The sequence below is a fragment of the Notolabrus celidotus genome, chromosome 22 (assembly GCF_009762535.1).
Source record: "Notolabrus celidotus isolate fNotCel1 chromosome 22, fNotCel1.pri, whole genome shotgun sequence".
Classification (NCBI taxonomy): domain Eukaryota; kingdom Metazoa; phylum Chordata; class Actinopteri; order Labriformes; family Labridae; genus Notolabrus; species Notolabrus celidotus.
In genome coordinates, this window is record NC_048293.1 from 22508100 (window position 1) to 22535185 (window position 27086).

General features: G+C 42.2%; 1 protein-coding gene across 1 annotated transcript in view; it reads left to right on the forward strand.

Moving 5' to 3' along the window:
- The first annotated feature begins 5486 nt into the window (after positions 1-5486).
- The window catches only part of nrxn3a (neurexin 3a), a 161743-nt gene continuing 140143 nt past the window's right edge, over positions 5487-27086 (forward strand). Inside the window, 2 exon segments of the mRNA XM_034675290.1 lie at positions 5487-5646; positions 25596-26708. Of these exon segments, the coding sequence (XP_034531181.1) occupies positions 26024-26708 (685 nt within the window). The 5' untranslated portion in view covers positions 5487-5646; positions 25596-26023.

Consider the following 27086-nt stretch of genomic DNA (forward strand, 5'->3'; position numbering starts at 1 on the left):
GAGCACTTTGCAGCATTTAGCAAGTTACAGTGGCAAGGACAAACTTCCTTTAACAGGCAGAAACCTCCAGCAGGACCAGACTCATGTTAGACACACATCTGCTGAGACCTACCGTGTTGGAGAGAGGGATAGAGGGAGATGCAGGAAGAAAGAGAAGACTAGTATTAGTAAATTTCCTGACTGGAGCTTTAAGCGTCCACAGAATCGTAAGTGGAACAAAGTACTCGTAACTTTCCCAAACCTGCTGATAACTGTGAGCAGCGTTGGATCTGAAGTTGTATTATTGCATGTAAGTATTGTGAATTCCAAACACACATCTAGCCCAGCATGTGGTCAATAGCTGTTCTCTTATTCCTTCGTGTGAACCATATTCCTCTGTTCACAATCACCACTCTGACTTTTAATCGAGATTGTTGATATTTTTGCGATGCAGGCTCTCGCAGGCAATCTCTCCCCCCGCTGCACAATAGACTATGTTTAATCAATATGCTGAGACAGAGCTCTTTGGCACAGAGGCTGATAAAAGGGGACAAAAGAAAACGATCTGCCATCGAGCTTGGAAAACTATTGTCTCATTCTTTTGGTTTTCCTTTCTATTTTCTCCATCTTGAGACAATCTCGACTGGCAGAGAGACGAAACACCTTGAATATATCTGAGAAATCTTCATCAGAAGCTTTAAATTTACTCAGACAAAATACAGCCGGAATTTGAGAGCTACTAATTTGAGTCAGCTCTGCGATCACTCCCTTCTGACGGATGAGCTCCTCCTACACCAGGGTTTTGACTTCAGGTACAAGTGTAGCTGCAGCCATGTTGGCCCTTCAGAACCTGCTCACCTCATTACAAGACAAACAAGACCTCCTTATCGCTCTGATTGTCCACTTTGTTCATGCCAGACTTCCACTGGCTGTGTTTTCAGAACGTATCACAGAGCTGGAGTCATGTGACCGAGGTTTTCCTGCAGTAATCACTAAATCAAGGATTCTCCTCCTCCTCTCCTCATCCATGTTGTCTTTATGGTCCTCTAAAAACCTTTGACCTGTTGACTCCAGGCCTGGCTCCTCTCATCATGACAGTTTGTTGTTGCAGTTAAGTGAAATACAAGATCAAGATCCTGCTCATCACCTACAAAGCCCTCAATAACCTCGCCCCCTCATACCTGACCGACCTCCTCTAAACGGCACTCCCCATCTTGCCGCCTCAGATCATCAGATGCCAACCTCCTGTCCCCTATCACCTAGTCCAAGCACCGCACCTTGGGGGACAGAGCCTCTGCCATAGCTGCCCCCACTCTCTGGAACTCTCTCCCTCCACACATCCGCAACTCTGACTCTCTCCTGTCATTTAAAAACCACTTCAAGACCTACCTGTTCCAAAAAGCATACAACACATGACCTCTCCCCCCTGCCCCACCTCTGTCCCTGTTTTGTTTTATTTATATGTTTCATTTTTTAGTTTTACCTTATGTAAAGCGACTTTCAGTACTTAATAAAGCGCTATATAAATTCTATGAATTATTATTATTAATTATATGATCTGGTGATGACATGGAGGCTTTTATTTTGAAAATCAAGCTGTTATTTTGGTGTTGTTTCAGTGCATGACTTCCTGTCCTGCTCGATCTGCTCTGTGCTGATTGATGCGTCGTGCTCCGGCATCCAGCAAAGATAGAAGTCTTGCAGATCTGCTGTGGAGGGCACAGGATTGCCGGAGCTGGGAGACGGAACCGACACGGATCTGGTGGAATTTATCTGTCACATGAAAAGGTTCTCAAGTTTCCACCACAACACGAAACTCTACGACATGTACGGGAACTTTCTCCAGAGCTCTGATTTTAAGATGTGTTGGTCTAACTTGTCTAACTTTGTCTCACTGATCTGATGGGATAACTCCGTCTTTGTTACTGTGTGTGTGTGTGTTAGTGTGTGTGTGTGTATTTCCACAGTGACACAGTTACTTCTGGACTTGTGGGAGTGAATTAACATCGCTGCGTAATCACTCTGCATTATGCACCAGCTCAATAACTTGACACTGCAGGTCACTGGCATGTCAAGCTGCTCCTGTCGATACGTGCTTCACCCGACCACACATCCAAACACAAACACACCAATACTTCCTGCGGGCAGCCATGACTTATATACTCTGAGGTGGAGAAGATAACACAGTGATGTGATCAATAGCACTTTGGTGGCGAACACTCCCTGTCCCTGTGCCCTGAGGATATATACTGTTAGAGGGCAGTAAAACTCTAATGGAATCGCCCTCCCTTTTCTTCTCTCTTTATTTTAACCTTATCTTTATTACCATCGCTGTCCCTCTGTGCTGTAAAATATCTCTTTCTCTAAGGGCAGCTATTCTTTGCAAAGAAGATGTTTCCATCCTCCAAAAGGATCCACTCAGAGCTCTGCAGCGGCTCAGTTTGTGACTATACATGTGTCAGCATGAACATGTACAGCATAGGGTGAGATAATTGAAAATGGACGGAGAAGGGGAATAAGGAGAGGAAAATCTATGTGGACAGTGTCACTGATGTTAAATCACTTTAAATTTCTGGAGACGGCTCAATCGCCTCTCCATCATCCATCCACTTTCACCCGGGGCTCGTTTCTTGAAAAAGATTAATGTGAAAGTTTGGAGAAATAAACTCCTGATGTTCGTCTATCACACCGCTAAGACAAGATAGATGGACTGTGTTCCTTTCTCTCCGTCTCTAGTCGTCTGACCTCTCAAAGGGGATTTTACTTTGCATGTCACAGAGGCTGCTTTGTAGAGCGCCCACTAGTGTTGATCACACACATTGCACAGCCACAAGGGCGGTTCTGAGGTTAAAAAAAGAGCTGTATGAACATGTTTATTTCTGCTGTCACTCTTAAACATTAGGCTTCCTCAGGGTTTGGAGGCAGCCTTTAGTGGACACAAGAGGAACTGCAGTTCAGCGTTGGCCACACCAGAGGTTTCCCCTCATAGTCGAGGCTGATGAGGAGATGTCTCTTCAATAAAACCTGCCCTGCTCCTTGGTTTGTCATCACAACTGTTCCACCTCTATCCAAAGTTCTTGGTCCAGCCGTTTGAGGCAGATAGCTGTTCACCGTGAGTCTGGTTCAGCTCAACATATCTGCCTATCAGAGAGAGAGGATTTCTGTGGTGCTAAGTGCTTATTTAAGTGTTTGAAATTGGGTCTCTATTCATAACATATATCTATTCACAACACATGTTATCCTCAGACTCTTTCCAGCACTTTGCAGCTTTTAGCAAGTTACAGTGGCAAGGACAAACTTCCTTGAACAGGCAGAAACCTCCAGCAGGACCAGACTCATGTTAGACACACATCTGCTGAGACCGAGTTGACTGTATAAATAAAACATGACTAATGAATGGGCTGATTGATACTAATACACAACCCCAGAGCTGGGATTCACCCAGACCAACAGGGTCAGAGTCGTGTGGAAGTTGTAAAGGTGTGTATTTGAGTGCGTCTTTACAGCTTCACCAATAAGAATTTCAGTCTTTCATCCGTCCTCCAAATGTTGCAAAAGGTGAGGGTGTGGAGTTAGTCAGATCAATATGACCATTCACTGGGGATCCTTTATTCGCTCAGCATATTAAACTGCCACATTGGTTGTGTTTAACGATTACATGTTGCCTGAGGGTGGCAGTAAAAGACGCTCGTAGAGCCTGAGGTAAAAGTCATCCACTGGGACCACGGTTGTTATCCTTCTGCTGATGGTTAAAATAAAGCTCAGACGTCAGAGGGATACGTAGAGCATCTGAAAGGAAGTAATAGACAGAGGATGGGGTGGGGAGAAATAGGTCTTAACTGAACTGACCACAATACAATTCAAACAAGCTTGCACTACTCATTATTTATAGTTAATTATCTATCTATTTATAATTGCTGCTGCTATTTTATTATAAACCTGCACCGGTATTCCTTTTTAGACCTGTATATTGCTGCTACTGTGAACTGTACTGTGTATATAACCTGTGATTTTTTATCTTTTGTATCTGCGTGCTGTTTTTTCTGTCCTTTGGTGTTACCTGGCTGCTGGAATCTGAATTTCCTGAGGGAACCTTCCCAAAGGATTAATAAAGTTCCTATCTATCTATCTATCTATCTATCTATCTATCTATCTATCTATCTATCTATCTATCTATCTATCTATCTATCTATCTATCTATCTATCTATCTATCTATCTATCTATCTATCTATCTATCTATCTAATATCCCAACAATCAATCCAACTGGAGAAATGACGTCAAACAACAGGGGAGCAGCTTGCCATCCACCATATGTGTCATGCTTTTAATGTAATTTTAATCTGCTGGTGTACATGTCTACACTTTGTGTAAAGCACTTTGTAACTGTGTTTTGAATGGTTCTATATAAATAAAATGTATTATTATTATTATTATCTCGTTTTTTTGTGCAATTCTTCCAGTCACATACAACTTTAGGCAAGGCAAGGCAAGGCAGCTTTATTTGTATAGAGCATTTCATACACGAGGGCAACTCAATGTGCTTTACATTAAAACATTAAATGCATTGAAAACATTCAGACAGGCATAAAAGAACATAATCAAAATGACAAATATAATAAAACACAGAAAAGAAAAAGTAAAATTAGAAATGTATTAAAAATTACATTAAAATTTTAATTTGAAGTGAGTTAAAATGAACTAAGATAGGCAGTGTCAAATAAAAAAAGTCTACAGCTTTCAGGGAGTTTGAGTAAACAAACATAGTGGAAGACAGGCAGGAAGCTAAAAAGTTAAACAAATTGGTTCTCCTTTTTTGTTTCCAGCTTTCCTCCTGATTGGCTATCTTTCCATTGATTCTGCGTGACAATCCACACAGCGCATGCTCAGTTGTCTTCAGAGTTCCACCACATCGAAGAAGGCCTCAACCTGGATTATCTTGTAGTGTGTAGCACCCTGATGAAATACCTTCATTGTTCATTTGTTTTACATTGTAGTATTGTAATTAAATAATTAAAATGAATATTTCAGTGCAAATCTACTCCCTAACTGTATTATTTATTACACTGTCAAGTTAACTCAGTGAGGAACTCTTAATGTGGAGTTGCGAGAGAAGCTGTAAAGTTCGAGCTGTCCTTGAACCTGTCATGGAATGCTAAGTAGTTAGCTGTTTTAAACAGCTGTCAGTCAGAGAGGAAGAGTCAATAACTTAGCTTTTCCTATCTTATCGTGTGAGATAGGAGGATAGAAGTGGAACAAAGTGAGAATAGTGAGTGTAAAGATTATAAAAACTGGGCGATCGACATGTTATGTTGTTCAGGTGAGCACTGTGTGAGCTGTTGCTAATGCTAATTCGCCGGAGCTAGCTTAAAACACGTGTGTGTGTGGGGGAGAAACCAGATCTCTGCACTGAGTTTCGAGTAAGTAAAGTCTGTTCAAAGTTATGATCAAACACTTTATGTAAATTGGTCACACAGTTTATTGTTGTCTGTGTATTTTCAGGTATGTCGCCCTGCAGTGACGGTGCTGTGAAGGTCTCGGGACTCTGCAGGGGGAGAAGGAGGCCGGCTGCATGTGCACACCTTTTTATTTACAGTCTATGGTGCACACCTGCCTGGGAGAGGTTATCATGGCAACTGACTTGACACCGTCATGCATCAGAAGGATCGTGAGTACTGACACTAAAAGATAAACAAATGAAGGATTCTTATGAGCTCCATCATGCATACAAACACATGGCACCAATACACTGAGGTTATAAACCCCCAGGTATTCATATTTCATTATCTGTTCTTGGTTTAAAAATAGATATTGTAACATGATAACATCTGAACCTGGAGGGACAGTATTTATTTTTGTTGTTGATGTATATTCTGCAGAAGAGACAGAAGTGTGGTTTTACTGGAGCATTGGGGTTATGTATTGCTCACATTAACTGTTAGCTTAAATATGCGATCTTAGTGTCTCTGCACCCGTGTCAGAGTCTTATATTGGATCAGTTATTGTGTATGCATGTTCTGAATTTCTGCAGACCTCTTACCAACTCATCTTCCATGCTAATGTGTATTAGAAGTGGTTAATTGTCTGTAAATTTGATGTAAACAAACAGAGTTGTGTAGTTGTTTCCTCTCTCTGATGAACTCCATCACCACTTCATCAAACTTAGTCCTCCCTCTGAAAAGGGACCAAAATGTGCAAGCAACACATGCATCTAAAACCAGGCATGCTGGTGCTTATAATTGTGTGTGAGGTCTGAAACAGACACTATATGAAAGATGGAGCCAAAACATTTAGAGCTCCCCCTACTGACTAGCTTCAGTATAGGTCATAAAGCCTGCACCTCTATGCTAACAGATGGGACATGGGTCCAACTGCAAAATCAGGATACATGTCAGATACATTTTTCTCAAACATAGTGTCCGTCATTGTTGTTAGGTCTTAGCAGGAGTTTGGATATATCAGTTATTTGATGCTAAGCAGCTCTAACACAAGAGTCATTGAACTTTCCATAACCGTGACGTGAGTATTTGCTTCAAACTGACAGTGATCTCTCCTGCTGTGGACTAGACCCATCTGAGGGATCTTCGTTGTTCTGCAGGTAACTGTGCGGTCAATACTGCCAGCACAAGATGGCAGTGATATTGTGGCTCCACTTTTGTGCATTGAGAGAAATGGAAGCATGTTTGCATCTCTACACAGAGTCAGGGATCTGAATGTTTAGTCCACGTGTGTGGGCCTTGGCTCTGTGGTCTTGGCCCCCCCCTGGACGACTGCTGGACCTTTTGAAACCACACCTGTACAGATTGCTCCTTATGGCAGTAACAGAGCTTTTGCATTCATGTAGGTTCGCATGCATCAATACAGTCTTGGAGTGTGTGAGTGTCGAACTGTCATGAGAAAATGGGTCCATTTATGCACATAAAACCTCCTCTCCGTCTTGAGTGCTCTCTGCAGGTGTGAGGAAAGCTGTAAAGCTGTGCAGATGCTCTTGAGATGCATGCTCTCAGAGTAGTGTGAGGCTCATCTGTTCCTCCTTCATCTGCTGTGACAGAACACTCAATACAGTGTAAGCGCCAAACCACTTAAACACTACTACATATGGATTAACAGTGTTGAGATCCATTACAGGTCTCCTGGAAATGTAAGTAAAATGTTATGTGCTGCTCTTTAGAAGCAGGACTGATTGTGTAACATGCTGGGTTTATGAGGAGGCAGTCAGCAGTATGTTGGAACGCAAGGTACAGCTCTCGAGCCGCCATCTTTGAAAGATTACTTTATTTCTCTGATGCTATTTTTGTTAATACATGCACAATGCCACAGATTTTTCCTCCTAGTACTACTCAAATTTCAGTTTTTAATATTTTTCTGTGATTGTATTTCCAAAAAGAATCAACAGAATGAACCCAAGTGTCTGCAAAAAAACAAAAACAAATATTAAAGCAACACTTTTCCACTCTTAACCTTAGTCTTACTTTTACATTTTTGGGGGTTTAAATGACGTAAAGATACAAATACTTTTGCAATCGCTCAATTGAAGCTGAAAAGCTGCAACTTTATCCCTGGGAAAAATATGCACCTTGTCAAAGCACATTGATTATGAGATTGCAGCCCAAAGTTTCATACTGATGCAGAAGACAGACCTCATGATGCAGCTACTTTTTAAAGATAAGGCTCAATGATGCTTTCTTTATGTCTGAAAATAGATATGCACGTAAGCATTGTAACACACACACTCCCATGCATCATGTACACTACCAGTCAAAGTTTGGAAACACCTTCTCATTCAATGGTTTTTATTTATTATAATTATTTTCAACATTGTAGATTAACACTGAAGACATCAAAACTATGAAATAATCTGGTTTTGCCATAATCTGGATTACAACAGTAGTCAAATATGGCTATCCATTGTGTACTAACCCTACCTCTGAACAACACAACTGATGGTCTCAAACACATTAAGAAGGCAAGTCATTCTGCAAATGAACTCTTGACAAGGCTCATGTTAATTAGAAACCATTCCAGGAGACCACTTCATGAAGCAGACTGAGAGAATACCAAGAGTGTGCAAAGCTGTCATGAAGGAAAAAGGGGGCTACTTTACAGAATCTAAAGTATAAAACATATTCTGGTTTGTTTAACACTTTTTTGTTCATTCAATAATTCCATATATGTTCATTCATAGTTTTGATGTCTTCGGTTTTAATCTACAGTGTTTCAAATGATTAAAATAAATACAAACCCTTGAATGAGAAGGTGTTTCCAAACTTTTGACTGGTGGTGTAGGTTGGGATGGATATTAAACAATGCATCCACTAGAGGGCGCCACTCAGAGTCAAAAGTTACTACAAAGAAAACATTGCGACAGTGGAGGAGGTGCTGATTATCTGTGCAGGAGGAGGCAGCGTTATAGACAGGAAGGAAACATCTGCTGGTTCCAACTCGAGCTGCACTAATTTAACATTTGCAATGTTTCATTCTTGCAATGACTTAACAAACTTAAGCTGCAAGATTCACCCTGCACCACTGCTCAGACATTCAGCCCCAACATCTCCCCAGCAGCCACCTGCAGGCCTCCACTGTATGTGTATTTAGTCACTCCTACATTTCTACATTTAATGCTAGAAAGCGAGGAGCAATGAGGTCAGAGCATGGACGCCAAACACAACGTGAGTTCCCCGTGTGAAATGTTTATAGTTTCAAACAAGCATGTTGTTGTATTTTGATGACTTGACTTGAACTGTTGGCGTAACTGCTCAACACTGCCCCCATGGTTTCCGGTGGTACTGCAATGTTTGTATTTGTAAGCTTCCAGAAAACGTGCAGAAATACAGACATAGTTGTAGAATACAGGGAGAAGTCAGTGTTAGGTATACACCATGCATGAGCCTCTACCTGGAATTGTAGTAACTGGCAATTCCTAAACCCTCAGGAGAGATCCTGCGTCAGCCGTAAAAATATACAGATATTTGTTTGAATTTAGAAATGTGGGTTTGTGTTGTGTTTAGAGGACTTTACTGTACCGCTGCACTGACACACTCAGATATATTTAGATTACTGAGACAGATTGAAATGAAACAACAGTGCAGAAATTCAGATTTAGAGTGCTGTGGTGAGGGTGTGTGTGGTCGGTGGTGATTGGTGTGTTGACTGTGCTGGATGTAAAGTGTCTGGCTTGGAGTACAGTGCACATCCTGCTGCAGATAATAGCTCTCTTTTTTTAAACTCATGAATGAGAGATCTATTCTGCAGTATTTCTCAATACTGTCTTTCAGTGTGGCAGTTTACTGTTCTGTGTCAGGCAGGCAGTTAATAGATTTAGACATCATTGCTCGGAAACTCTCTTTCCTTCCAAATAAACAACTCTTATCATTTTTTAAAACTGCTCATCCAGCAGAGGATAGATATCCTCCCTTATAAAATACTGAGGCCCAAATCCAACTTGTACCGACTTTTGTTTACAAGAGGTGCTTTTAATCCAAAAGTACCAGGAACTAAACGGTTCCTGTGGCCTAGTGTTTTTGTTTTTCCTGCGGACTGGTATCCCGTGAAGATGATTTAAATCAGGCCAAGGACGTATGGAGAAACAATAAAAGTAACTGTACTACACCACCAGACCAGTAGAGGGCAGTATGAAAAAACAATGGCTATACAACAAATATGACGCCATAGAAGGAGGAGGAAAGGCTGCCATTTTCCTGTGCGACAATACAGTTAGGTGCATTTCGACCAAGAGTACCGAGGTCTTTTAGCCCCCTGAACTACTTTACCCTCAACTAAAAGGTTCCTGTGCCCCCATTGTTGTCTGCGTTTTGACCACAGGCTGAAGTCCCGGGTAGATTGTGCACATCAGGCCAATGACGTATGGAGGAAAAAAAAGTAAATGCACTACACAGCCAGACCAGTAGAGGGCAGTAAAACAAAGACAAATGCCATTCATCACAGATGACACCATAGAAGCAGACGGACAGGCAGGTATCATTATGAGTAACACAACAGTTAGCCTGTTAGCATGGAAGAGACTCAGCTGGCGCTGTTTTAGATGGTGCTATATTTCATCACAGATGGATTCACTGAATCAACACGTGAGAGGAGATAAGCGCGAGTAGCAAAGACGTTTCAACACGGCTTTAAAATCCCTTTTAACTCAAAAAGCCGTGGCAGAGATTGGCAGGTGTTTTGATTTAAACAGCGACCCTGTTAACTGGAGACTCTCAGCCGGATGCATCCCTCATAAACGTCTTTAGACGATCATTAAATATCTGATGAGGATATTTTGAAATCTTAATAAAAACTAAACTAGTTTGCGTTCTCAGGAACTCCCTCTGTGTTTCAACAGCTGTGTAAACTCCACAAACACTGACACGTTCAGCTGAAGGTCTCCAGTTTACAGGGTCACTTTTAAAACCGTAACACCGGGAGAGACGCATTCACGGTGTTACAAGCTGCTAAATCAAGAGAATCACAGCTTCTTCTTTTGAAAAGTACACACACATACAAAAAAGATAGAACAAATAAAAACTAATGAAAGAAAGAGAAATCAAGTGAATCACAGATGTGTGTGATGTTATTGTGGACAGCGGGCGGAATGAAAACACTGCGGTTAATCTACCAATCAGACACGTTCAGCATTGCAGGCCCCGTCCCCCGAAAGTCCCGGGACCTTTGAAAAGTTCTACCCCCCTAGCAGGGGCTTTTTAGGGGGCAGATTATCTACCCCTGAACTACATTTAGACCCTGGGTCCACCGGTCGAAACACACGTAGTTCCAGGGTAAAGTTCCTCCGGTCGAAAAACGCCTTTAGCCTGTTAGCATGAAGGAGATTACTCTTGTGCTGTTTTTTTAGCGTGCCTCATATGATGTCAGAGGGCTGTGATAGGTTGATCAAAGTGTAGGATGTTATTCCAGCGTTTTATTTTTCTGTCATGAAACAGGTTTGGACAAGTTTGAGGAGTTCTCTCTTTCCAGGATGACTTCACAAACAAAAATAAGAAGCAAGTTTTTGCCTTTATCATCGTTGATCTGAAAACCACATAAAAATGTTTGCATTATCTTTAATGTCCTGATAAAATAACATAAATGAACAGCATCATCAGATAAAGTAAATATTAAGCTTTTGCCTTAAAAAACATTTACAAAGAAATATGTTTTCATAAAAAACGTGACCGTGTCTGTATATCTTAGGAAACAGAATGCAACCTGAGGCAGACAAGATAGCATGCCAAAGCTTTAATAAATGATCCAGTGAATAAAGAGTGAAAAACCTGGAAGTGTTTGAGAGATAAAGGCCATCAAGGAGGAGAGGAAGTGCCACAACAAGCTTATTAGCAAGCGTATCAGCTGGGGAGATAACAGGAGACAGCGCTCACTGGAAGGCTGCAGTGTACTCACAGTGACAGAGCAAATAATGAGCCAATCACACCAGATTTCAGATATACATGGATGAGGTGGAGAGATGAGTGTGTGTGGTATTAGGAGAGGAGGCTTTATTGGACAGAAGATTCCCCCGTGCCTCACATTTGTAAAGCAGAGTAAAGGAGGACAGGAAGAACGATTTCAGTGATGCATTTTTTTTTAACACCGGCACTTATCATTATGTTTCATATTAATGATGGTTCAAGCGCCCGTGGGTAATGTGCAGGATGTCAGACCTCCAGAGGAGTGTGAGGAGGTACAATCTGCATCATCCTGTTAGACGGTGTCTGAGGAAACAAAAGTGGGGAGTGATATCAGTAACCTTTAAAGGGTGTATGTCCTCATTTCTAGTGTAGAGGAAAGGACTTCACAGGTGAGGCTAGATGTTAGGGTTGGTACGTATTTATTAAGCATATCTTTAAGGCATGAACCGCTTAAAACATGGGGGGTAGTCTCAGTAATGTGAGGTGTTACGAGGCCATATAGGAAATGCTGACTCACTCTAACTTTGAGGAGTCGAGGCCATAGCCTTGCCTCCTAGCAAACAGCAAAAATGCGCTCACCTGTTAGTCATCAGGCCACGCCCCCAATTATGCAAATGTATGCACAGTCTTACGTTTAATATTGTCAAAACAGGCGCTGAAACCCAGTAATGTTAAAAAGAAATACATGCAGCATAGGGGCATGTTTAATTCTGTTTTAATTCTGTTTTAAAACTGTTATAATATGAGACCTAATGGAGATTCCTTGGCTTTTGCACTCAGCCTCAAGTGGACACTCAAGGAACTGCAGGTGTAGCAGGTTGCAGGTTGGTACCAGGTCTGTTTCACATGCTGGAACCAAGGTGGATCTAGGTAGACCTGTAAACAGAACAGACATGTACAAGCTTCTTGTTTAACCTGTACAATGACTGGATTGTAAGCTCAGGGGTTTTAATGTCGACAACACTTTAATGCAGATGTTTTATTGAATCTCTAAAATAAAAAGAGACTTCAGGCTATTGTAAAGATATGCAGTAGGCTTGCGGGCACATCCCTGCCTGACATGTCAAGCCTTTATCGAACCAAGACCCTCAGCAAAGCCTGGTCCATCGTGGCTGACCCGTGCCATCCTCTCTTTAGTGAGTTTCACCGGCTCTCAGGCCGCAGATACGCGCTGCCAAAAAGCAGGACAGATAGGAAGAGAAACTCTTTGTCCTGGTAGCAACTGGCCTGCTTGATGACACCACATAACACTATTGTTCTTATGTTGTTACTGTTGCCCCACGGGAAAATAAAGAAACCTTGAACATCCAAAACACGTGTATAGCTATAATTTCTAGAGGACAGAAATGGTTAAACTCCATAAATAGTAAAGCAACATTAAAACAGCTCACATTAACACCGACAATAAAATAAAACAAGACACTATTTGGCATTACATGCTACAATACAACACAGTATGATATGAAGACTAGTCAAACTTTTCTATGTGAGGCTACTATTAGCAGAGCTAGCACCACCAGGTTAGCATGTCTCTGGTGGAGTGGTTGTGTCAGTATAACCAGACACAGCCTACATACAACTGTATCTCCATTTACTAGATCAACATACTGACAAACCACGCCATGCTACGAGACGACGTCATCACCTGTGTTCCTTTACATCCAGGTCGTAGAGCTTTAGAGCACATTAATCAGAGAATAGTGGCTTAGAAGAAGAAGAAGAAGAAGAAGAAGAAGAAGAAGAAGAAGAAGAAGAAAGTTATTTTATTAATCCCCTGGGGGGAAATTACATTTTTTCACTCGTGCTATTTTTTTGGAAATCCTACACACACAGTATATACATACAATCATGCACACACATGCAGTGAATATGCGTAGGGAGAGATGTCAGAGTGAGGATGCTGCCATCAACCAGCGCATCCCGAGCAGTTGGGGGTTCGGTGCCTTGCTCAAGGGCACCTCGGCAGTGCCCAGGCAAGTGAACCAGCACATCTCCAGCCACCAGTCCACTTGCCAAACTTGGTCCATACTGGACTGAGCTACTGCCGCCTCCTTAGACACAACATATGACCAGCTGTTCAGTTTAAATAGTCTAGATGACTAAATGCACACATCTCTAGATCAGTGTGTGTGCTCTTGGAGGGAGTAGACAAGACAGAGGGTTACGTCTGCACCACTTTGAATTTAACTCCCAAAAGGCTACATAATAAATTAAAAACACAGTGTCAGATGCTGTAAACATCAAAGAATCAAGCTGTAGAAATAATGTCAGAGCTGCTGCTGCCCAAAAACCTCTTCCCCAAGCTTCTGACGGATGTGTGGGAGTTTCTGCTTCCACTGATACCAAACAAAAGATGCTGTTATCCAAGAGCTCTGAAACTGCACAAATGAAAAGTACCATTACTGAAGGTTCAAAGTAACTACATACACTACTAGAGACTGAAACAACACTGCATTACAGAGGAAAACACTTAAAGTATGGAGAATATGGAAAAGATCTCCAGTTCTGGTCATCCAGTAAAAACAAAAAGGGGATATGTGGTTTACTACTCTTTTTATTTGAGGGTAAATTAGCCCTTTATGCAATAATATATTGCTTCTAAACTCCAAAACAAACCTGCTGACAAACTATCTTCATGAATTGAAATAGAGTAAATAAATTCATAGAGATGCACCGATCCGATCCTGGTATCGGATATCGGCTAGATCGGCCTCAAAAAGCTAGATCGGATATTGGTGACAAAGGGCCGATATTTAGTGCCGATCCATATTGCAGATCTATTCATCTGTGCATTTTTGCCCGGTAGAGTAATAATGTATTCAATGATTTTAATAGCCCTCCTCCCTGCCACGGGTTCCTCTTATCCACTGCTGAGGTTTAAAGTTGAATTGTAATATCTATTGGTTATGAAGATTAACTCACCAAACTGCTGGTACACATTTATAATCTCTTGAATAATGATACTGTCACTTTAAAAATGTTTATTTTATTTTGGTTTACAAAGTCAGAAAAGCCTGAAGTTGCCAAAACATTATTTTATCCTCACATTAAGGCATGGAGATTGTTAAATCAATACCAGGATCGGATTGGCTAGTATCAGTATCAGCAGAAACCAAAGCTCAGGTATCGATATCGGTATCGGGACCTAAAAAGTAGGATCGGTGCATCCCTAATGAAATGTAGCTTTAGATGCTCCAAATTGTCAGATCTATTGCTGCATGTGAGGAAGGCTAGAAGCAGCCCTGATGATGTAAGAAAAGTAAACATTTTGAGATGTGTTTAATAAAAACAAAGGTTAATGTCAGTGAGTATTTACAGACTTTTAAAACACACTTCCTGATAGGGAATATATTCAAGCGAGAGCATATTTGTCACTACAGTTGTGCATATGGAGAGAATCTTAAGGAGCAGGTGTTTGAGGAGAGATCCTGAATGTTTGTCATTTTGTTTTATTTCTTAGGCTGTGATATTGACATCCAGCATGTTGGAATAAATATTAAATACACAGTTATATTTGTCTTTGGGAATGCACCTCATTGTTTCTTGATTCACTGATGCAGTGACCGGGCTCTCTGGTGTGAACTGAACTTGTGTTATTTCTTTTATACAGACGGTTTTGGATTTGGAGCAGAGTGCAGACACATAAATCAGTGCTGTCTGCAGCTCTGACAGCAGGTACCTGTTTGAAACCCTAAACGACAGTGTGCGCACTGCAAACACTGAATGTGCAGTGAAGTGAGCCGCAGTGATGAACCGATTATCGACTGTAACATCACGGAGCCCTTCCTCCAGATAATGAGAGCCTAAAGGGCGCTGGAGCATCCATGCAGCCACGTGTGTGTGAGCGTGTGTGTGTGTGTGAGAGTGAGAGAGTGTCGGCCCCGCTTACGAGATCTGTGCGCCTTTAAATGGCGTGTGCTGGTGCTGAGTGGAGGGCGGACCCGAGTGTGTGTGTTTGTGTGTGTGTTTGTGTGTTAGTGTGTGCGCGTGCGCCTCTTGCCTGCAGCCGCTGCAAGTCTCACCGAGCCAACAGCGGCTTTTGTGCGCATGATGCACCGTGCTCGACGCACCTGTGAGGGACCATAAACCCAGACCCGGTACCGCCTGGTGCTCTCCGCCCCCCTACGCCGCTCCGCACCAGCCCCGGGAACACTGCTGCTTTACCCGGTCCCTGGAATTTAAACAAGCTGCAGCTCGGTGGAGTTTACGCCTGGATTTTTAAAGACTTGGATACTGTTGGTGTTCTGTTTGTCTATAAGGTCAGTAGCGTCGTGTTTTTTTTTTTTACTCCAACCTGTTTATGTCTCTTGTCCACGTATAGAAAACCCTTCTGAATTTTAATTTCACGAGGCTGAAACAGGCAGAAGGTTCCAGAGGAGCTGTGAGGCAGGAAGGCTGGACTCCATGGCGCACAGGTAGACTGGAACTTGCCACTTTGACAGGACTTTTCCCTGTTTTGCGCGCACCTGAACGCTGCACATATCGAGCCGGAGCAAGGTGGGAGTCTCCTCCAAGGAAGAGCTGCGTTTGTGGGGAATGAAAAAAATGGGATTTTTTTCTGCGATGCTGGCCTTTAAATTTCCCCCGGAGGAGCAGAGAGTGGCACAGTGACAGGCGGGTGTAGTATTACGCACGTCCTCTCCGCTCCCCTGAGGCGATGTTTACTACATGATTTATCAAATTTATTTTACATTTGATCTCACAAATACAACCTGCACCTTTTCAGACGCCTGTGTGACAGATCTGTAGAGCATTAACCGTGGAGGAAAGAGAGTAAAAGCATCGAGCTGCAGGCTTCCCTTCACCTTGTTTTTTCGGTGATGAATAATGAATAAGGTGAACGCCAGGTGTCCGGTGTCCACGCATTGTTTTCACAGCTCCATGTTAAAATGTCAAACAAATGCGCCCTGACACGGCGCGCGCGCGCACCCCCTATCCGCCCCTCCAGCACGCGGTCTGATACTCTCTTTAAATATAGATGCATATTTTCATGTAATTCGACCATTCCGTTTGACATGCAGCAGTATGATACATGACCTTCTGTGTAAACGCAGATGGACAGCGCGCACCAGCAGGCTGCACACTTCCCTTCCTCACCATGCAGACACCATCACATTCCTCCATTATCCCTCTCCCTCTGTGTGTGTGTTTGTGTGTGTGTGTGTGTGTCTGCGTTACAAATCCAGATGCTGGCTGCTGTTTTAACACGTTTGCCACATTTTTATTAAACGGATGATTCTGCATTAAAATAAAGACAATGACTGGAAAACGATGATGTTTAAAATGAGACACACATATGATCTTTACACGATGGAACTCGCTCCAAATATCGAATTAAACGAATCAAACTCGTTCATTATTGTTGATTCGTGACATTAAAGATATTACATGTTGAGAAATAGTATTTTAAATTCTCCTGCAGGGTCGGTTGTGATGATTTTTAAACATTTCGGCTCCCTGGTGAATCAAATGGCGTCCGCAGGGACATGAGGGAGGTCTGCAGAAATGTGCTCTGCTTCTAATAAACTGCATTTCATGCTGCACGTCAAGCCGACAACTTTTTTCTCTCCTTTCATCAGTCCACATTTGAGGAGAGGAAAAAAAAAGAAGAAGCCTGAGCTCGGGCCTGCTTTGAAGATAAGACTGAAAAATCCATTTACAGACGGAAATGTTAATTTGAACGAGCCCCAGCCTTCAGTTTGTCATTCACACTGCGACGAATGCTGGATGTCCCATTTTGTGCAGCACATTTGACAGATTTAATTGCAGGAAAAAGACGAGGCCTTGTGCTGCGTGTGAGCCTTAAAACACACAATCTGCAGTGGAATAAGCAAGATGCAATAAAAAGGCCTCACTCATCCTGTTCTTTATTTCTTCATATCTTAAAGATTAATCTAAAATCGAGCAGCAGCTCCAGTCTGAACCGGTGAGCCCAAATTGGTGCGAATTCTCCCCAAGCAGGAGGATGACAAATATATTTCTCTTCACTGCTGCAGCACGCATTTTTTGATGTGTCGGATTTTAAGAGTTAATAGGATTAGATGATTCTTGTGCATTTATGCAGAGGGAATTCCTAATCAGGCTTTTTCCAGAAAAAAAAAGGAAGGAAAAAAAAAAAAATCGGTCCTCAGAATGGGCGTGACCCAGCCAGGGAATGCGTCTCTTTTTCCCCTGCAAAGGGCCCAAAGGTGCTCCATCACCTGCTACTACTGCTTCACATCTTCACTGAAATCATAAAAAACAACACACATGTAAAGATGTTTTTATTCGTAGGCCTCAACAGGAAATGAAAAAGATTTAGTTTTATTAAAAGGATCAAAATGATTCAGATTTATCTCTAATTTGAAGGATTCATTTTGAGGTTAGGACTTAAATATTAAATCACTGCACAGCTGTCTGTTTGTAGATAATAATAATAATAATGATAATAATGCATCTCTTTCTCTGAGTGTGGAGTTTCATGCTCGGTGCGTATTTTCTGCAAAATCTGCCCCCCTCCCTCCACTCGAGTTAATGTTCCTTGTCGTCTTCCTCCACCCCCCCTTGTATGTAAGGTCGGGGTGGTGTGGGTGGGTTTGGGGGTAGGATGGAGGCTGTTTTGGGTAATTTGGCTGTCCTGCTTTTTTTTTTGTTCTGGTTGGCAGCCGATTAACTGCGCTGACAAATCAGGCGCAAAAAGCCAAGGGCTCTCAAGGTAACAATGATCCTCTGCAGGGCGGGGAGACATTACGCACGGTTTTAGGGAATGCTCTTTTTTTTTTTTTTTTTTTAAACATTTTTATCCGGTTTCACTCGCTGTGCCGTCTTTACAGACATCCTTTAAATTAAAATGTGAAAAAATAAGGAAAGAAATGAATCCTCGTGTTTGCTGCAATTACTCCAGGTGTATCAGGCCCTGTACGCGCCGGCACGTGATGTCTTGCACTGTTTAATTTGTCCTGATTGGCCAATCACTGTGTGGAGCAGTCCCTTAATTAAAATGCAAACAAAACCACCTTAAAGAAAAAAAAATGGATGCAGTGTGATGTTACATAAACTGCTGGTGAGGGTGGTGGTGAAGGAAAAAAAAGGCGAGGTATTTGTGGGTGTGTTCACTGGTGGAGTGTGTGTAGTGATTCGTGTGTAGATAGAAATGTGTGTGTGTGTGTGTGTGTGTAGCAGCTTTGATTGTAGTGTGTTATATTTTTTCCTGTGCCTGCAGTGATTTCTGCACGTGTATTTCAATTTTCTCGTGTGTATTTTCTGAGGAGTGTAAACGCAGACATTAGTGTGTGTGAACGTCTACAGATGTCTGCATGGTGCAGGCGTCGAGTGTGTAAGTCAGCGTGTGTGTGTGTGTAGAGGCGTTTGTGGGGTGCTGGGTGCTCTCTAACTGGGTGATGTAATGCCGTGAAGGGTGCTGCAGCAGAACCACAGAGCCCAGAGAAGAGAAGGCGTGTCCTGCCTGCAGAGTAGCTGATAACAACACGGTGCCCACGCTGCACCCGCGCCAAAATAACACGCTCCCACACACACACACACACACACACACACACTCTTACTCATCTTTTTTTTTTAGTTAAGCCCACCTACATTTTTAGTCTGCTGTCTTGACGCTGAACACGTTAAACAGAGGTGACTGATTTTTAAATAATAGGTTTCAGATGAAGATACATCTCCTCTTTGAATTCTTCTTCTCTAATTATTTAAATAAGCTGCTGATTTATATATATAAGACAAATCCTCCCTTGCTCTGCTGAGGTTTGCTGTCTTGTCTTTTAAAATCTGATACTCGACAGAAGATGGTGAAAACAGATTTTTGCAGAATATTTGATGCTTTGCAAAGTGAAAAACGTTTAAAAAAAAAAAAGCTCAAACTGTTTAAATAGCTTTTTAATAATTGTGTACACATTTTGCACAATCACAGCTGCCTGTTTTATAATTGTTGTGTCTGATTGTTGAATTCCTGCAGACTAAGACGATGCCTTGCAGAGGTGATCCCCCCCCCCTGACTGTCTCTTCATACTGATGTGCTCAGTGCAGACAGTGTAAATGTGACAGTCAGACATTTGGAGACACTGAAGTCTCCCTGGTTGTGTGTGGCTGTGAGATGTGGTTGCAGGCAGCAAGGACTGCTCGGTGTCAGGATGTGGATTTTCAGGATTTTTTTTCTGCCTCACTGTGACAGAGAGCGTTTTCCCTGCTACACCCTCTCTGCAGGGTTTCTCTCTCGCATGAAATGAGCCTTAAAAAAAGATGGATATCAGCCACTGAGCTGGAGGTTGAATTCTGCTCTGTACACCTTGAAAGGTGTGTGTGTCTGCCTTGGAAACATGTGTGTTTTTGAAACGTGATGAAGAGCGAGGAGAAAGAGGAGTGTCGGGGTGTTTTCGTGAGATGCATGAGTGGGAGTGGATGAGGTGGAACATCGCTCCCTCCTCTCTCTCTTCTCTCCTCTCTCTCCCCTCTCTTTCTGTTTCCACTCGTCTTTCCTCCTGCTGTCTCCTCCTCCTCCTCCTCCCTCCTCTTCCTCCTTCCTCTGTCAGGTTTCATGTTCTGGTCAGATGATGTTGGATTGTGCGTCTGCAGCGTCTGCAGCAGCAGAGACATGCAGGAGAAAATGGCATCTCTGTGAATTGGATGTGAGCTGCAGCACACTCAGAGGCCTCACACTGAGAGACGGAGCAGATCAGAGAAATCACAAAGATTGTATCTGCGAGCGTGGACGACATTTTGTCACTGCGTCTTTACAGAGTCGCTGCATCCGTGCATGTGTGTGTTTTACTGTGTGCAGCATGTGTGTGTGTGTGTGTGTGTGATGAGGGCACCTGCTGTAAAATTACAAGCAAGTGGCATCCATTTAAACACGAGGGGCCTGCCGGTGGGCTGCTTTTATTTGCATTTACACACACACACTAGCACACACACACACACCGACACAGACACACGCCGCTGTCTCAGTGTGTGTGGTTGTTAATAGGATCCAGAGTGCCGCTGCCTTTTGTCCGTGTGTGTATGTGGACTCGTCCCTGTGGGGCTGGTCAAAGGAGCCTTTCACAGAGAACAATGATCCATGCCGTTTAGCCTTTTAACCCCTGACGCTCCCCACACTGCAACAAAAGACACACACACACACACACACACGATCATACACACATACGTGTAGAGGACAGAAAATGATGCCTGAACAAGCCTCCATCTGTAAACAGGAGTGTGAGCAGGTGTGTGTGATGATCTGACACTGATCAGCTGATAAAAGTGAAGATATGTGATTTAAAAAAAGCTGCTGCTCTAAAAACTCAGATTAATAACGTCACACTGAATTAAATAAATGTTATTTTTTAATAGTCAAAGGTTTATGCATGAGGAATCTCTCAGCTTGAAGCTCAGCAGACATGAGTCAGGCTTTTTAAAGGCCAGTCTTTACATTAGCTTAGACTGAGGCTGCAGGAGACTCAGATTCAAGCTCTGTTTAGTGCTGGATATAATGCACGTTCATATACATTTCCCATTTAATACATGTGATTTTTTTGACAAGGAAAAATGTAGAATAAAAACAAAACCTTGTTGCGGTTTATTGATGTTTATAGTGTGTGATGGAATAACAGTTTTATATCTCAAAAACATCTGTATTTAAACAAATCTCAACATTGCTCCAAATATTTCGTACAGATAATATTTCTGAACCGTGCACACGTAAAGTGTCAGAGGTAAAGTCAGAGGTGTTTAGCTCTGATTGGCTGATGTCTCCTCTCTGTGAGGTCTGATATCAGAGGAAGAAAACACATCTCATGGTTGCTTATTTGCACAGATATACATTTTATACACATGGATAAATCACAGGTATTCCAAACACTGTAGGCTAAATAAATCAAATAAACTTTACTCCTTTTTGTGTTTTTAAAGAAAATGTAGGATTTAATGGATCCCAGGAGAGACAGACAGAAACAGTCTGTATCCTTGCTTTTATTCTAATCATCACTGTAGCTTAATAAACATTTAAAAATGAGGTTTATAAATCTGATTTAAAATCCTCCAGCAGGCCTCAGTGGCATCTTCAGCTCTCTGAAACATCCTGCTATAAGTGATGGAGGATTATTAAAGTGTAAGTATCTTGTTACTCAGCATGTTCCAGATATTTAAAGCTGATGGTGATGATGAAGCATGTCAGAGTATGATGAGTCACTGTTTCATCTTTCACCGGTCATAAAACAGCCTCTCTGATTGGCTGATGAGTCTTTAAATCTGCTCTGTTATCTGTTTAATAACACTCAGAGTAAGATATGTTAATTTTAAAAGGTGAAGAATCTGAAATGGGCCCATATGATGCGATTTCTTGCACATAAAGTGAAATTTCAAATACCTGAACAAAAGGGTAAATATGCAGCCTAATTAAACGCCGATATTTTGTTAGGTAAGAATATATCCTGATATGCACAAATCTGATGTTTTATTAGTTAAAGTTTTGCTCCTTTAAAGTAGAAAACATCTCTTAAAAGAGCAAAAGCCAGTTATTTTTTTGTAGTTTGTTGATTTAGAAATGGAGGCCCTGCACTAATATTTGGCTTACTGAACCTTTAACTCCTCCTAAAGCCTGTATACTTTTCTGTACGTTAGGAGCAGGGGCGTTGCTCAGGATTCTGGCCTCTCCCATGACAGCCCAACCCAAACAGTTATCATAAATGACTCATTTAAAGCTTTTAATAACTATGACTTTGTGTCTCACTCTGAAAATCTGGGTTTAATAACAAGAGGGACAGAAAGTGTTTACTGAGATCCATCAGGGGTCCATCAGGGATCCTCGGGTGGGGGGGGGTCTAAAATTGGATTTGCCCAATGAAGTCAAACCATGAAAACACACATGCCGAATATTTCACACAGCTGTCTGTAGATTAAACTGTGTAAGGAGACTTGTTTTCCTAACCTCTTTTAGTCAGAATATTAAAACTGATGTTTATTTCTGACACAACAGTGTCACTTTTTCTGCTCCATGTCCTTGAAGGAGGCTCCAAAGAGAAAAGGTTTGGGAACCACCCAAAGTAAAAATGAACATGAATTAAAACGTTGTGTTTTTAAGACAAGGTGGTTGTAGTTATATCACACTGATATCAAATATGTGCTGCTAGTTTACAGGGAAAGATGCTAAAATCTATTCACAGTGAACGATATTTACCTTCAAACAAACCTGTTTACTGAGGTTACTTTCATGAAATCAAGGCTGTATGAGTTTGAATCCATCATGCTGGTTAATATATAAATATGAAGAATTTATACACAACACAACTTTGATCCCAGCTTCATTTCTGGCTGACAACCCAGGATCTCAAACCTTTCTGAAACTGTTTTTTGTGAAACTAGTCTAAAAGGATTTTCCTGTAGGTTGATCCTTCCACTTCAGTCATGGTGGACTAAACCATTTTGTGCATTTAGTAAGGGTGAGAAGGGCTCAAAGAGAGACCAGTTGAAGAGATAGTATTTCTTTTCATACATCCAGCTCCTTTTTTTTTTTTTACTTCTGACAGTTAAAACTTTGAGAAAACATAAAACAAACTACATTTTAAATTCAGGGCTGTCAGGCGCCACCTCCTAGTCAGGATGATCAGGCCCACTTTACCTCCACTACGATCCCATAAGTTAGGAAGAACATTTTATAATGTTAGAATAATGGATGAGTTTTTGTTCTAAATAAATAACAGCAGAGTAGAAGATAACTTCACTTTAAACTGGAGGGCATAATGGTTGGCTTCCCTCATGTTTGAGGGGCACAGGACGCTAGATTGACTTCTCTATTTTGTGGAAGCGTTTAGTTTAATCTCAGAGTTTAAAACCTGCGTGTTGTTTTGCGTTTGTTGCTGATATGCCCAGACATTTTTAGCCTGACTGTTGCTCTATTTAAATATTTATTCCTTAAAGCATAAATTTAGATCTTCCGACAGTGATCGTTATTTATGTGCATGTCACCTCTGCTGCAGGGTGGGAGTCAAACGTGGTGATTAGAAGCAGTTATTTCACACAGAAGATCTGTGCTTTGAATTTTAGATATTTAAAATAAAGAAGGTGAAGACTTTCTAGATTTTTCATGCAACAAAATACGACTTAAACACAAACAGGATAGGATGCTTGATATCCCAGAATGCTTTGCACAGGGGAGCTGACGGCTGCAATACATCCTGCATGGGCGCAGATTTTCAGCTATGCTACGCTGCAAGCTCTGGATCACTCACGGCCAGTTAGGACACTCACGTAGGAAACAGTGTACGTTTTTTTTTTGCAGCTGATGCTTGCAGGCGTTTATTTTCTTTTAGATGTTAAAGAGACTTTTATAACTCTTGACTTTTTCAGTTTTAGACCAAGGCAAACATTTATCCTTGATCTTAACCAAAAGACTTGATTTTTAGCATATTAATCATGCAGAAGACAAATGTAAATGATAAAAGATGCCAGTGCATGTTTTACTGATATGTTAAGACATAACAGTTTGAGACTTTGCAGAGTAATTTGTGACGTTTTCTTTAATGTGTTTTTTGTGCATTTTTTTTTTCCGTTTTCTAAAATGGTTTACAAAGAAAGTAGAATATCCAGCCACTTAATATTTCATCAGCCCCTCCTTGTGTTTATCTGCATGTGAGCAGAAAGCTGTCTCTCCAGGCCTGTCATCAGATAAAGGCAGTCCGCCTGACACTGCCATGAGAATAATGGGCTCATTTCCTCCTCAGATGACCGATAAGACCCAAAAGAAGCTTTTTAGAAACGGGATGAATTCAGCAATATCAAAGGCATTTTTAATGAGGATGGATGGCTGCCTGTACAGTCCGCTGTGGACAGTCAGCTGAAATACAGTCAAGCTTTCCTGCTTTCTAAGAAACTGTTTACTCAATATGTGTCCCATTTATCTTCATTACATCAATATCCACATGTAATTTGCGTTAATTGTACCATCCATCAGGGCTGTCGCTCCCTCAGAGGACACTGAGATCACATCCTTGGGATCATGTTTGGGAGTTTTGGGGGGAGTTTGGAATCTGTGTGGAGTTTGCATTTTGAATTAGTGGATATTTGTCGTGACGTTTCACACTTTTATTCAGTTTTTCTTTTGGACATTAGAGGACGATTCAAAAACTCTTCTAAGAAATGCATCCTCATCAGAGTAAAAATTGAACTTAGCGGTATTTAAGATGTATGATTTTTAAAGGACGATTCAAACTAATAAACCCTCGACTCTTATCCTTTGTGATTTTGATGAGCAAGTTAAAGTGTTGTAAGTATTCTCCTCCTTCTCTTAAAGCTCCTGTGAGGAGTTTTGATCTGATTATGAAACTGAAAATATGATTGAAGCCTTTATGTGATGTCCAAAAGCAAATGAACATCAGCAACGGAATCGATCATGTCTTATAGTTCTAACATGCTGAAACAGAAACAGCCTTTACTGGCTTTTTCCACGCCGAAGACTCTGAGTGGGTGACACAACTCACAGCAGGGTGGGACACCGGTTTGGTAGAGCAGATGCCCCGTGTATTTAGGCTTGTGCCTTGGATCAGCGCCCCATCCCGACGTGATACAGTGCATGTCGTCCTCCACTCTCTTTCCACATTTGCTGTCTCTCTTATCTAATAAAGGCCTTAAAATCATCTTTAGAAATAAAAAGGCAGCAGAGTGAGAGCAGGGAAAGATCAGCAAAGGGAAAATAGATACCGTTTTTGTCCACAGGGGGCGCCAAATCGGGCCAAGCTTATCAGCTGTAATGATGTCATAGAACCAGCAATCTAAAGAGGATGTATCCTGCATTGATACACAGATACGTGTGTAGAGGTGTAGCTCACAGTCTACCTTTTAGATGTCCTTCTTCTCCAAGCTCGCGTCTGAAGGAGTCTGAGTTGGATATTCAACCTTGGCCGATTCCCAAGATTGTTCGTGGGGTGATTTGTAATTCAAGCTAGCATTAGTGTGTTTCCAGGTAGAGCTGAACTCGTGACTGAGTTATATGAGTCACCTGCTGGTAAGTTAAGATCAAGAACCCTGATTACTCAGCGGAGATCTTCTCAGGTTGTTTGCTGGAAACACAGATAGCATCCTCAGCTGTTTCAGCACCATGGACAGCTCAGTCCTGACCAATGTGCTGCTGTAGTTCACAAACGTTTCAGGTCCGGTTTGGTTTCGACCTTCAAGCTTATTCAGATTTGTGTTGAAACATTACCTGTATATTCAGTGCTGTGACCCTTTCCTTCTCTCTTTCTGACAGTGATGGATCTGAGACCGGCCCGTGGATCCCTCGTCAGCTCCATGTCACAGTGGAAAACATGAAGGAGGAAACTCAGCTGGCCCTGATAGCCAGAGAAGTGAATTCAATCAGACTGTACACCATGAGTCCTGATAGCATCAGTCCTGAAGTGTAAAAAAGGCACTGAAACGTGATCTCCTCCTTCTCCTCCTCCTCTTCCTCCTGTCCGTCCTCTCTGTAACCCTGAGGAGGAAACAAGAACTCCTGCTGGACGACTTCCCCAGAACTCTGACTTAAAGACTGTTAACGACTACGACTGTTCTCCCTCTTCTGCCCTCTCCCTTTAAAACATATTTTTATAACAGATATTTATCTCTGGACAAAACTGTGGATCTCTGAGATTCCATACCGAAGATTTCAGTTTGATTGGATTAATCATTTTTGCAGTTATGGATCTTATTGGTTTTTCTATCAGGCTGCAGATGTTCCTCAGCACATGTGTGGGACTGGAGTTTTTAGGCACACCAGGTCAGTGGGCACGCTACCTCCGCTGGGATGCCAGCACCCGCGGCGACCTCAGCTTCCAGTTTAAGACAGACGCCTCTGAAGCGCTGCTGCTGTACTTTGACGATGGAGGATACTGTGACTTTCTGCAGCTGGCCGTGGTGGAGGGGCGTCTGCAGCTGCGTTTCAGCATCGACTGCGCAGAGACCACGGTGGTGTCCGACAGACGGGTGGATGATGGAAACTGGCACTTTGCCACTCTGAGCAGGTATAACCTCCGCACGGTGATGATACTGGACGGCCAGGTCAAAGCCGACGAGGTGCGGCCTCAGCGTCTGTTCATGAAAATCATCAGCGACCTGTTCCTGGGCGGAGTGCCTCAGGATATCCACAGCGCAGCGCTCACACTGCCCACGGTGCGAAACATGCAGCCCTTCAAGGGCTCAATCACAGACCTCAAATATGGCGGCTCACAGCCCCTGTTCCTGGGAAGCCTTAAGGTGCCCCTGGAGTCGGAGGGATGGTGCACGGTGAACCCGTGTGAGAACGGAGGGACGTGCTCGGTGGTGGACGGAGAGCCGGTGTGTGACTGCTCCAAAACAGAATACAAGGGCCGCTTCTGCAGTGAAGGTAACAAGACCTCTGATTCTCATCTCATTCACTCTAAGGGTCTTTAAAATCAACTTTGAAACTTTGAGTCACTGAATTCAACTTCAGCAGGTTCTTTCTCGTTCTATAATCATCCACATTAAGATACTTTTCAGACTCTCTGCTGTGTCTGGGAGCTTGAAACTGAATCCTTGAACAAATCAAAGATCAGATCAGTTCATAGATCCAGGACTCAAGAGGCTAGAAGGTAAATGAGTCCAGAGGATAAGGAAGGAGACCAATACTGATATCAAACTACAGGGAAAACTCACAGATTACTGATGCTGCAGCTGAGGTGTGATGCAAAAACACAAATAAGGCTCCTTTCTTTGACAAATATCTCTCTTAAAGGATGTTTTA